This window comes from Hoplias malabaricus, chromosome 5 (assembly GCF_029633855.1).
Source record: "Hoplias malabaricus isolate fHopMal1 chromosome 5, fHopMal1.hap1, whole genome shotgun sequence".
NCBI classification, from domain to species: domain Eukaryota; kingdom Metazoa; phylum Chordata; class Actinopteri; order Characiformes; family Erythrinidae; genus Hoplias; species Hoplias malabaricus.
The window spans coordinates 25,318,609-25,330,939 of NC_089804.1; the positions used below are offsets into that span (position 1 = coordinate 25,318,609).

A 12,331-nucleotide genomic window follows, 5' to 3' on the forward strand; every position below is an offset into this window, starting at 1 on the left:
GTCTCAGATGAACCTCCCTCTTCCTGTATCTCTCTCTCTCTCTCTCTCTCTCTCTCAGTCTAATCCTGTTAAAGGGTGAGAGATATCCAGTGAACAAGTCTGCCTCCTTCATCCCATGTGTTAGCACAGCCTTAATCAAACAGCAGCCCATAACCGTAGCTGCTAATGTGCTGTGACATTTGTAATGTGTAATATTTGGGGGGATAAAAAAAAATCTGATATCACAGCAAATTCAGTTGGTTTGAGGGAATAATGCTGAGCTGTTCTCAAGAGTTTTCTTCAACCAAAATGATAATATATGACAATATGATGTATGGGAAAGGGCCTTGAAATTCCGACCCTTGTAACGTTGACTCAGCTTCTCTCTTTCTCTCTGTGGAGAATATGTTGAAACAAGGTGCTGGTATTACAGAGAAAACTATTTTTAAAACCCTATTGGAAACCTCTCAGCTCTTACATTGGACTCGCTTTTCTTATGATAATGTGAGTAATTGTTTGGAACGATTATACTATTTAACCACCTTAATATCAGGCACATAATGACTTAGACAAACAAAGACAAACATCTGTTATTAATCATAGGCTGTTTTCACAAAAGTGTCCAGATACTCCTTCTAATGATTGATTTCAGCAACTTTAGGGTGCTCAGGTTGTTCAATTATGCACATACAAGCTTAATATAAATGTATTTCTTAAAGAACAGGGCATGTTTGAACATAGATAGTTTCAAAGTATTCAGAGCGAGAGGAATATAAAGCCCCCCCAAGCACTGGGCTGTGGAGCAGTGGAACAGCTTTCTCAGGAGGGACGAGTGATGAAAAACCAACCTGTATATTTCAGGTGAGATAGAGCTGCGTTTGTGATTCAGTACTGACAACGGTGCCGAACCTCATTAATGCTCTTGTGGCTGAATGCACTCAGATCCTCAAAGAGACGCTATACAGCATCTACTTTAAGGGCTTCCTGAAGGAGTACAGGTTGTTACTCATCCCCAAAAAATGAGCAAGGCCCATATTAATACTCTTAATGTGTTTTTTAAAAAATAAAAAAGGGAATATATAAAGACATCAGTGCTTGGGTGAATAGGCGAATACATTGATCAGAACATTTTTGTAGCAATTGTATGAGTGAAAAGAGATATCAACACAGGCTCAGTATCAATCCACTGGTTTGTTATTTGCCAGGTTTTTTTTTTTTTATAACACAGGAAAACCCATCGTGCTCATTTATGTCTCTGGCCATTAAGACTGATACATTTAATCAGTTAGAAATTAAATTCTATATGATGGCGTGTAGCTAACTATGCAGCTAGTTCAAAATGAGAAAAAAACGTATTACAAAAGTCAGCACTTTAGATTTTTGAATATTTTATATACAAGTGAATATAGAACAATTTAGAATTAAAATTTTCAAACATCCTGTAAAAACAGAAGCTTCTAAAGTGAAGGCTTTACTTATTTTTAATGAGAAAATGAGGGATTTTTAGGAGAGGAGAAATTCCGTGGTGATAGAAACGAGCGGGAAATCTCTTAATGCTAATACAGAGATATTCGACTTACTCTGGTACAGAAATGCTCAGTAAACATTTTATAGCAATGTGCTAACGCTCCGAAGGGTCTCCTCCGCGCCGCGGGGTGGCGGTAGCGGCGTTCAATGGCAGAGCGCCTCAGAGCGGGGAAGAGAGTGGGCGAGCGGCGGAAAAATGGCGGCTGCCTTGGAAAATGAATTAGAAATAGAGAACGAAGATTATTATTCCCTCCTGAATGTGAGGAGAGAGGTACGGTGGGATTTTATCCGTGTGTTTTTGACAGACATTTGTGTGAGGAAACCTAAGTGAACACAGACGAGTCTTTAACCCTTCAGACTACACCTTAAACTATAACATCTTTAATATCAGTAACATCGGTATTATTCCCGTTAGACTGCTGCACGGGTCGGAAACTGCTTTTCTAGTGTCAGTTTAAGGTGTTTTACGGAATTACACCTCGTTTCATGACCTAATTAATCACCAGTGATAAGACATTTTGCAGATATTTAAGCTTACATTGTCAGGAATGTGACTTAAATAAATATTTTGTAGTGTTATTAAATCTATTGTCAAGTTGATGTTGAAATATTATAAACTAAACCAGTAGTTATTTTGCAGTGTGAAAGCTGCAAATGACTTTGAGGAGGTCACAGTTTATAACTAGTTATTTTATGCCTGTATTAGTGCATAAATCCCATGGGTTAATAAACATATTTGTCAGATTGAGGTGATAATTATGTATCAATTTAGTTGTTTTTTGTGCCCAAATAGATCCATTCTACAGAGCTCCAGACCCGTGGCATGTGTTGTTGGTTTTCTACATGAAAGCCAGGTTCTATTACATTGTAATGCACTCTTGGTTATTTCTTAAATGTAACCAATATTTTAAAATGTGCATAAAGTAATATCGTATCCTCTAGTTCATATGTTAATTTTCCAAAACAGACCAGGGATGTCCAAACCTGCGTGTGAATATGTTCTTCCTCAGCTTACATTTGGTATATAGTGTATATAGTGTTTGCACAGTAGCTTGTTGTTTACATTATGCAGTGTAACCTGTTCCGCACCTATTCATGGATTCGGAAGTTGGGTTAAAGCAGTTGTTTTGTTGATCCACAGGCAACACAGGAGGAGCTGAAATCCTCCTACCGTCGCCTCTGCATGCTGTACCACCCAGACAAGCACAGGGACCCTGAGCTCAAGAGACAAGCTGAGCAGCTGTTCAACCTTGTCCACCAAGCATACGAAGGTAACTCACACCTGCACCTGTACTGCCCTGTTAACCTCTTGTGTGCTGTGACTGAACTGTCTTGTCTTTCAGATCAACACTCAGTATCCATCTGCCCTCTGCTTAGTCCTTAGTGACCCACAGTCTCGAGCAATATATGACATTTTTGGGAAGAAAGGGCTGGAGGTGGAAGGATGGGAGGTAAGACCTGTATAAGCCAAAGTTCACATATTATATCCACAGATTTAAACCTTTATTTCTAGGGTTTTACAATTAATAACCTGAATTAAACACAAATGAGGCCTTTTACATTTTAAAGTGTATATTTTTTATTATTTATTAAACTCTAAACTGCCAACTTACTGTCACTGTATAAGATCTGAAGAATATATCAGTAATAACAGGCTGTTATCATTTGATAGAGCAGTGTCGGCAACTAAGTTGCACATCTGTGAATTGTGATGCCAAACTTTTGAATGGTGTGGTAAATAGCAGTGCTTGGCAGATTTTGGAGCGTGTGTTTTTTTTTTTGTTGTTTTTTTTTAAGATGGTGGAGAGAAAAAGAACCCCTGCAGAGATCAGGGAGGAGTATGAACGCCTGCAGAGGGAGAGGGACGAGAGGAGGCTGCAGCAGAGGACTAATCCCAAGGTATCTCGGGCATCTCCGCTCTGATTAAAGCACTTCACACTCAGGCCTGGGGCGTAACACCATCCACTTTGCTTGCCACTGGTTTTGAAAAGATCAATTAATGATCAAGCGGGTGATCGAGGGGATCTAAAGGAAAGGTTTTTTTTTTATATTTTACTTGACACTAGCTGTGATCAGCGCTTTGGCAAGCCAGCTGTAGTTACTTTTTATTCAGGATCATTAAAAACAGACAGTACTGACACCAAGTGCACATGGCTTTTTAGTAATTGTATAGTAATACACGCTGAAATAATATGATGAGTCTTTTTTGGCCAAGTGTTTGAATGTGCATTTATGTGCATTAAACATGCTGGTTTGTCTCTCATATTCCTTTCTCCTAGTTTTGAAACTGCTGTTATTAGAGAAGGCTGTAGCCGGACAAACCGAAACACAGTATCTTATTGCTCTCACATTTTGGTGCCACAAAGAGTTCTATAGCTCTACAGCCCAATTCTGGAGGGCTTTATAACCGTTTGGCCCACACTTGGCATTGGGCATCGTGACCCTAGGATAATGTGCACATGTCTGTACATAATGAGTCCGCCTTAAAATTGTGGAAATCAGTCATTAGGACATTTAGACACATCACATGCTAAGATTTTGAGATTAGGTGTGTCATCACGATGACTCAAATTTGGAGTGGAATAAATATGGCTCATTATGTAACTGCTCTGCATTATACAGGGGACCATAAGTGTGGGCATTGATGCCACAGACCTGTTCGACCGCTATGAGGAGGATTTTGAGGAGATGCCAGGTGGAGGGTTTCCACACATTGAGATCAACAGGATGCACATATCCCAATCCATTGAGGTAAACAAAGCCATATGAGCAGTGGGTGCTGGATGTGTGCTGAGCTATGCTGTTATTGTAGAGTACAAACTGTCCTTGTTTTTATTATAGTGTACAAGGCTGTGTTTATATATTCCAGGCCCCCTTAACCACCACAGACACAGCCGTACTCTCGGGCTCTCTGACCACACACAACGGTAATGGCGGAGGTAATATCAACTTGTGTTTGAGACGGGTCACCTCTACAAGAGGCTGGGGAGAGGTAGGATTCCATCACGCTTATATTTCGTTTAAAGATAAGGACTGTTATCTTGTGTTGTCTTGCTTATCTCGCGCTCTCTCACATATGTGTGTTCAGCTAGAATTTGGGGCAGGAGACATTCGAGGACCTCTTTTTGGAATGAAAGTGTTTCGGAATGTAACTGCACGCTGGTAAAAAACAAAAACATTAAATAATAATAATAATAATAATAATAAATGTAAATAAAATGTAAATACTTTACGTTCACTTAAGATAATTAAAAATGGCTGCAATTGCCTTGTAAATCAGCTAGAACTTGTAAAAGTTTGTTTCTGAATTGTTTTTCTTTGCTAAGCTATGATTTAAATGGTTTATACAGTTGTATATTTATGTGTTCCACTATATTTTGGTGCCTTTCAGTTTTGTGACTGCTCAGTGTGGTATGCAGTTCTCCTCTCGTGGTGTGAGACCCAGTGTCAGCACTATGATGGCTCGGCACCTGGACCAGAACACTATGGGTTACCTGCAGTGGCGCTGGGGCACCGAATCAGCCATGACCACAAGTGTCGTACGAGACACTAAGACCAGCCATTTCACCCTGGCCCTACAGGTGAGCCACGGGCAGTGGACAATAACTAAAGTTTGTTTTGATTTCTGGGTAATATCCGGTACAAGACATGTACATTAGACATTTCTGTTTTTAATGTGGACTGTTTTAGTTTTGTCATGTACAGCACATTGAAGAGGTCTTGTCTTTGTAAATCCAGTCCATGATGATTTAAGAGAATGATTGAACTCTATTTGAAGGTAAAGTATAACACACTACCCGTTTCTTTTTGTTGCTCAGCTTGGAGTGCCTCATTCTTACCTGATGATGAGTTATCAGTACAAATTCCAGGATGAAGACCAGACCAAGGTCAAGGGTTCTGTCAAGTAGGCCTGATCTACTTCTTTTGCTATACAACTTGTAATCATATGTTTCCAAGCCTGGTCCTGTTCTGCATGTGTTAATGTTTTCCCTGCTGTAATTGTGCAGCTTAACTTTAATACACAGTGAGCTGGGTAACACCTGATTAGCTGGAGGAGGCATGTTAAAGCAGGGTAAATATTAAGGACCAGAAGTAGGAACAACAGATTTCAACTGAACATTTCAAATCGGAGCAGCTGATCATCCTGCTTTCATGCTTCAGGACTGGATTCTTTGGGACAGTAGTGGAGTATGGAGCAGAGAGGAAGATCAGCAGGCACAGTGTGCTGTCAGCAACAGTCAGTATTGGAGTACCACAAGGAGTCTCCCTCAAAATCAGGTGGGCAGTCTTTTTCTAGTAGTAGTTTTACCTTAAAATTACAGCTTCAAAGTCATTGTGATGTATCAGTAACTCTGGGCTCAGCACTGCAGAACATGCACTATGTAGGCTAACTGTTGGAGGTGAACAAATATTTTTGATGAATTTTGATTCTTGAACACAACCGTGACGTCACTGGTGGACAACAGCCGAACAACGCTGCGGTAAAACACCGTTATGACGGACTGTTATGACAGTATCTGGCTAGCTAAATAACCAACATTATTGATGACAATAGCCTAGCAATAAGCTAAACTCAGATTTAGAGGTACCGTTATTCTTGTAAATGTGATCGAGGTCGAACTCGAATTCATCCGACACTATAAACCTCCGTAATGCAGTTACGTAGCCGAGTATAATCTGAGCCACCGAGTTTAGCAAGTCAAGCTAACGTTAACTAACACCAACTAAAACAGGCGAAGTGAGTGTCCTTACCCTGTTTACCTCCATGTTACAGAGGCTCTTGAACACCTTTCGTTGGTGTCCTTGCATGCCCATATTGTTGGAAAAGCGCCAGTGAAATGAGCTACAGATAACGGAGTGAGCGGACGGTCCTTTCCAAAGTGCCCGTTTAAAGTTGACAACTTTAGTCCATTTTCTGGATATTTTGGGATCTTTGGGCCATTTGTGCACAGATGTCCCTCTGTACATTGAATTATTGCAGCCAAAAACAACACACCTTTTCGTCATTTTGCATTAAATTAAGTGCAACTTCTAGAGTTGTTGTCCACCATCTACGTCACAGGCAAGACGTAGGTCAATAAACTCAAAATGCACTGTATTTATTTGTTTGACACTTTCATATCGCTGGTGCTTAGCCGTTAATAGCCCTGTGCTCTTCTCAGGTTGAACAGGGCAAGTCAGACCTACCTTTTCCCCATCCACCTGACAGATCAGCTCTTACCCAGCGCTGTGTTTTATGCCACTGTGGGCCCTCTGGTGGCCTATTTAGCGGTCCAGAAACTTATAATCACACCTTATATCCGCACCCAAAAGGAACAGTAAGTTCACGTCCAATCACTGTACTGTAATTAGCTCGTTTCTAATGCTGATGGCATTAGTCCCAGTTGGGGACTCATTTACATGTGTTACTGTGGCTATGTCTAGGGAGCTGGAGAAGCACAGAGTGGACTCTGCTACAGACATCGCCAAGAAGAAGCAGGAGGCAGAATCAGCAGTGGGTTTTTGCTATGATTTCATATGAATGGCTATGATAGCAAACTGTAGTTCAGTACAGGATTGTAAATTATTTTGCTGGGTTTTTGTAGGTATTGCTAATGCAAGAGTCAGTGCGGAGAATTATTGAGGCAGAGGAGTCCAAATTGGGTGAGTTATGTGTGGAGAAAGCTTTTTTTGGTTACTGCAGTCCTTGGATTACTAAACAATTCCTGTCAAAAGACTTTAAGAAGCACAGTTTGGTTGTGTCCATTTGTTATTGTCAGCCAAAATAACATGAACATTACCTACAATTAAATACCCCTTTTTAGTCTTTATTGTTATACTTTTGACTTTGTTCAAAGCAGTCGCTCATATTCAACATATTTACACATAGTTTTTCATTTTGGGTCTATGATGGGTGCACCTTTCAACATAAAACAGAGCTGAACTATAATGCAAAAAACATCTTTTATGCTTTCAGGTCTCATAATCTTAAATGCCTGGTATGGCAAGTTTGTGACTGACAACAGCCAGAAACAGGAACGGGCGAAGGTCATTGATGTGACGGTGCCCCTGCAGTGCTTAGTGAAGGATTCCAAACTCATCCTCACTGAGGCTTCAAAGGTCAGGCCTATGACAAGCATCTCATGCATCCCAGTGCTGTTTAATCATCAAGTCACGCTAACACAATCAGCCTCGGAGCCTGTTTACCATATAAAAGGACTTATCTCCTGCTTCTCAGGCTGGGTTGCCTGGATTCTACGACCCGTGTGTCGGAGAGGAAAAGAGTCTGAAGCTGCTGTACCAGTTCCGGGGCGTCATGCACCAAGTGCTCTCTGGAGACACGGAAGCCCTTAGGATACCCAAGCAATGTGAGTGAAGCCAAACACACAGCAGTAATGATTAGGGGTGGGACGAACTGGCAAATATGTATCATGATTCTTGGATACAGAGATTAATTTTAGGATTCATATTATAAATATGGCATTTTTCTTAGGTTGATGTTTCGATTAAACACAGAATAAAAAGCAAAACTACAGACCTTAGATAAAAAATGGTGTTGACAAGGTTGTGTTATTAAGCAGGGCTGCAACGATTAGGCTGCACATTTGACATCAACGATTAGAAAAATGTGTGGACTCTGAATGTTGTTGAATAAATATGTGCAGAAATGCCCTTTAATCAAAATGATTTACTTAGTAACGTCAAATGTTCTTATCACACAGCCCACAACACCATCTCCCATTTTTCAGAATGAATCCAAATATGTGCAAACCGATTTTTAGCCCTCTGCAGTCAGGAAACACCAAACTAAAAACACACTGCTCTGCCCTGAGGGTTAAGACCTGGAGCACAACGACATCTGAATATCGGCTTTTAAACCACTTTAACCATGTAAGATCACTAAAGACTGTTTTTAAAAATCCCTTACAGTAGGGTGACCGTATCTGAGATGGTGAAAAAGAGGTCACGCCCCTCGCTGTCGTTGTATGCTTAGCTGAACCTGTGTGTGCTCTTAGGTCTTTTACACCTTTATTTACTACACAAAACATTGGAATTTATTTTTTATTTCATCCGAGAACTTACATTTACGTTTCGGCATAGCTGCTCGAGATGAGGGTGGGTACATGAGCTTTGCCTGATGTAAACAAGGAATACTGACGTGCAGCCTGACCAATTAAATGTTTACAGAGAAGGCTATTGACCAATAAGGGTAGCTCTACAGTCAGACCGTCCAATCAGAAGATTTTAGGCTACTTCAACACGCCCCCTTCTCACTCAAGTAAACCAATCGGAGTAGGGGAGGGCGGGTCTAGTTTGTGAACGAAACTTCTCGAAGTTCTATGTAAGCTCTAGAAAAACAAAATCCCAGACGTTTGTGAAATTCCAGCCGGACATTTTTAAAGTCTAAAAAAGAGGACATGTCCGGATAAAAGAGGACATGTCCGGATAAAAGAGGACGTCTGGTCACCCTACCTTACAGTCACAGGAGAGGTGCGGCACCGGTGAAAAGCTCCTAAAACCTCGGTAAAGCTCCTTGTGAATTCGTTCACACCGCCACAATTAACATGCGTTATTTCATTGTTTAACTGATAATTGACGCTAAGGGGGCGGGACCAGCTCCTTGCTCTTAACTGGCCGGTCGGAAGTGATTGACATTTCTTTAAACCAATAGTAGGTACTCTAACGAAGACAGGCGGTGAGCCGTGATTGGTCACTTGCTGTGCTTGTGGAGGGAGAGCACACCGCGGTCAATTATATAAGTGCTCCATGACTTGTTATATCACAGGTAAAAAAACAAACAAATACATATATAAATAAAATCTTTTTGGTGACAGAATATTTGTAATTTTGTTTTGCCAATTCGGCATGAATGTCCCACCTTTACAAAAGGCAGTGTGACCCCAGAGTATCGTAGAAATGTGCTTATTAAGTCTCATTGAAAAGGAACACATTACAGCCCGAGTTACAAACACACCACATATAACCTTAAATGGTGCAGCAGCTCAGCTTCCCTGTTCCACATTAAATATTTTGTTTATTTTTAATATATTGACTAATCCATTAACCAAAGAAATAATGCACTGATTAGTCAACTACCAAAATAATTATTAGTTGCAGCCAAATAATCAACATATGAAATTGTCTTTTGCAAAATTCAGAGTGAGTTCCTTTTTCACCACTTGCTTATTTCGATTTACTATTTCACCTTTTATAGTACAGTGCCAGAATGTAACTTCTGCTGTATCACTACATCCCATGGGGTGGGCTGCTTATGCTGTTATGTACAATAGGGCGACACCTTAGACAGCTTTACCTCTTGAGAACCCTGTCTCTTTTTATAGAAACATGCAGTTGGCCAGTGTTCTTTAAGTACTGACCTTTTTTTGTTTTTCCCTCTAACACAGCCCACAGAATAGATGCAGAGACATAAAAGTCTTCCCTACAACATGGACAGATTCAAAAGGCTATAAAGGGACAGAAGAAGGATTAGCGGACAGCAAAATGAAGAGAATTCTGAGGGTCCGTTTTATCCAAAGGTGCATTTTGTCACTGACTGTGTGTGTGTGTGTAACCCTAGTCCCCTATTTCTTTACACTGTTTCCTAAAACATCTCCATGGTCAGCAGATCATACATTATCATTAATGTGTAATCCTAGGATAAAGTTTCAGTTTAGCTTTATTTTTTGTGCTTGAAACTGGAGTGTTGGAGAAATATTTCCTCTTTGGTTGCTCACTGCTCATTGCTCCTCTGTCAGTGGGAGTGATGTAACCCGAGAGTTGTGTTCAAATGACTTCAATCTAAAGACCCAGCAGTGTGGCCTATACTAGGCCAATCAAACAGTGATGTAAAGCTGTATAATATAGTTATTCATAAAGGAAAGCTTTAGATTTAGATAGGTTTACTAGTTCATAGATGATTTTGATTGAAGATGATTGCATAGTTACATATGTGATCACAGGCCATAACTATGATATTTAATTATTACTGAAAATTTGTATGTTTATTTGTGTGTGTGTGGGTGTGTGTGTAAGCCATGTTAAGGAAAGAATGAATTATAGTACACTGTGCCTCTCAGAATTGTAGCACCAAACTTGTTAACACTAGATGTCAGAGAATGAGTGGGTTTAGGGCTTCGTGACATGGAAGATATATTATATTATACTGCTGATGGATTATATTCCCATATATTTAATACATGTTGATCAACCAGTAATGTGACATATGAGACCAGTTCAACACACATAGGTCTAGTCTATGCTCTTAAGTTTAATCTAGGAAACTGGTCTGGATATTTAGACTATATGGTTAAAAGTAAGAATATCAATAGAGAGTTTTAACCCCAGTTTCCACACTTTACTGTTGTGATTTGATGGCATTCAGGCATAAGCACATTTCATGTTTGTCTCGGGAGATTATAGAAGCTGTGTACAATGAGTGCACCTTAAATTCACTGAATTCACATAAGGGGTGTCTACAAACCAATGACCGTATAGTGTACTTTTATCAGTTTTGCAGGAGCCAATAACTTGGTAATGATTAACACAAAAAAGAGATTGTGCAGCTCTAAAATGGTACAGGACCTTGAATCTATTGCTGCTTGTAACAATTACACACTACGTTTATTTAGTTGTCAGTTGTCATTTTAAACTGGAAAGTGTTTGACGAATGAACCCCTAAATTCTGTTTAGTTAATAAAAGTTCAGGAGGACTGGGTGTTTGTTACAGTTGTTTAGGATAGTTATTTTTCCTTGACTGAAACTTGTCTGCTGCTGTATTCGTCTGAAAGGAATGGCATTATACTTTGGAAACGAGGCTATCACCATGTTGCACAAATGGAAGTAAAGGAACTGAAATCCTTGGGTATAGTTTGTTGGTTCGTAAAGCGTTTACCGACACAGTGAATGAATACAAAGCTGCAAGCGTCAGAAATTGAAGTAACAGTTTCATTTCGTTTAGTTTGTTTATATTTTGATTCTAAATGTGACTTGTATATGTAAAGTGTTATGTAAATGTGCCATTCCTCGAGTCGTCTGTTATTTTAGCCACTTTTTAAGGCCTCAGTACCGTATTTATTTTTAATCAAGCATGACTGGATATAGTTATGATATCTACTCAGAAACTTGTGATAACTGTGAAACTGAGCTGGGCCGACTGCCCATGAAGATAGAAGCTGTAGTTTATGCTTTGCTTTCCTGGATGAAGAAATGAAGGACGGTTTCCCGCTCTTTTGAAGGAGCATAAACAGGTCTATAATTGTTCTTTTAAATGTTCCCTATTAGCATTTCCCAGGGACAGTCTTAGTGCAATAAACCTTGAAAAACTAGGCCGTGGCACCCTTTTAGGTCCAAGATTAGCTCATAAACTGTTACCTAAAACTGGCAGTGATGGTTCTTCAGGCCTAGCCTTGGATTAAAATAGTTCCAATGGTTAGTCCCTTTTGGGGACACTACTATAGTGGAAATCCAAGAAGAGGGTTAACCTATATGTGAAACCATGCTCCTGAAGTCCAGTGGAGTAATTCCTGAAGTAAGAGTGTTCGTACTGAAGACCAAAGTCAGGACTTTAAGCACACTTCGTTTTCCTTGCATGCATCCATCCATCCTCCAGTTGTCTGTACGTGTCATGTTCATGTCTAAAATGTTTTTTTTTACTCCAGATTATACTGGTTTCTCTTCTGTGTTAACATTCCTATCTGTATCACAACTTTATCTTGACAAAACATTATGTACAGAGCTGTTGTAGACTTGAACAATAAAATGTGGGGAAAAAAATTAATCACAACTCACCCGTTGATATTCTTGTTGTAAATATCAACATTAGATTCACATTTCAATTCCAAAAGCC

The 12,331-nt window shown here is 39.8% G+C and overlaps 1 protein-coding gene across 1 annotated transcript; it reads left to right on the forward strand.

The window, feature by feature from the left end:
• Positions 1-1,679: 1,679 nt before the first annotated feature.
• On the forward strand, positions 1,680-12,322 carry dnajc11b (DnaJ (Hsp40) homolog, subfamily C, member 11b). The gene is made up of 16 exons (XM_066671169.1): positions 1,680-1,777; positions 2,648-2,777; positions 2,884-2,957; positions 3,304-3,405; positions 4,129-4,257; positions 4,376-4,498; positions 4,595-4,668; positions 4,898-5,087; positions 5,325-5,410; positions 5,668-5,784; positions 6,669-6,824; positions 6,931-7,000; positions 7,092-7,149; positions 7,463-7,605; positions 7,724-7,853; positions 9,891-12,322. Exons 1-16 carry the CDS (start codon positions 1,703-1,705, stop codon positions 9,914-9,916), a joined length of 1,683 nt encoding a protein of 560 aa, XP_066527266.1. The 5' UTR covers positions 1,680-1,702; the 3' UTR covers positions 9,917-12,322.
• Positions 12,323-12,331: the final 9 nt, after the last annotated feature.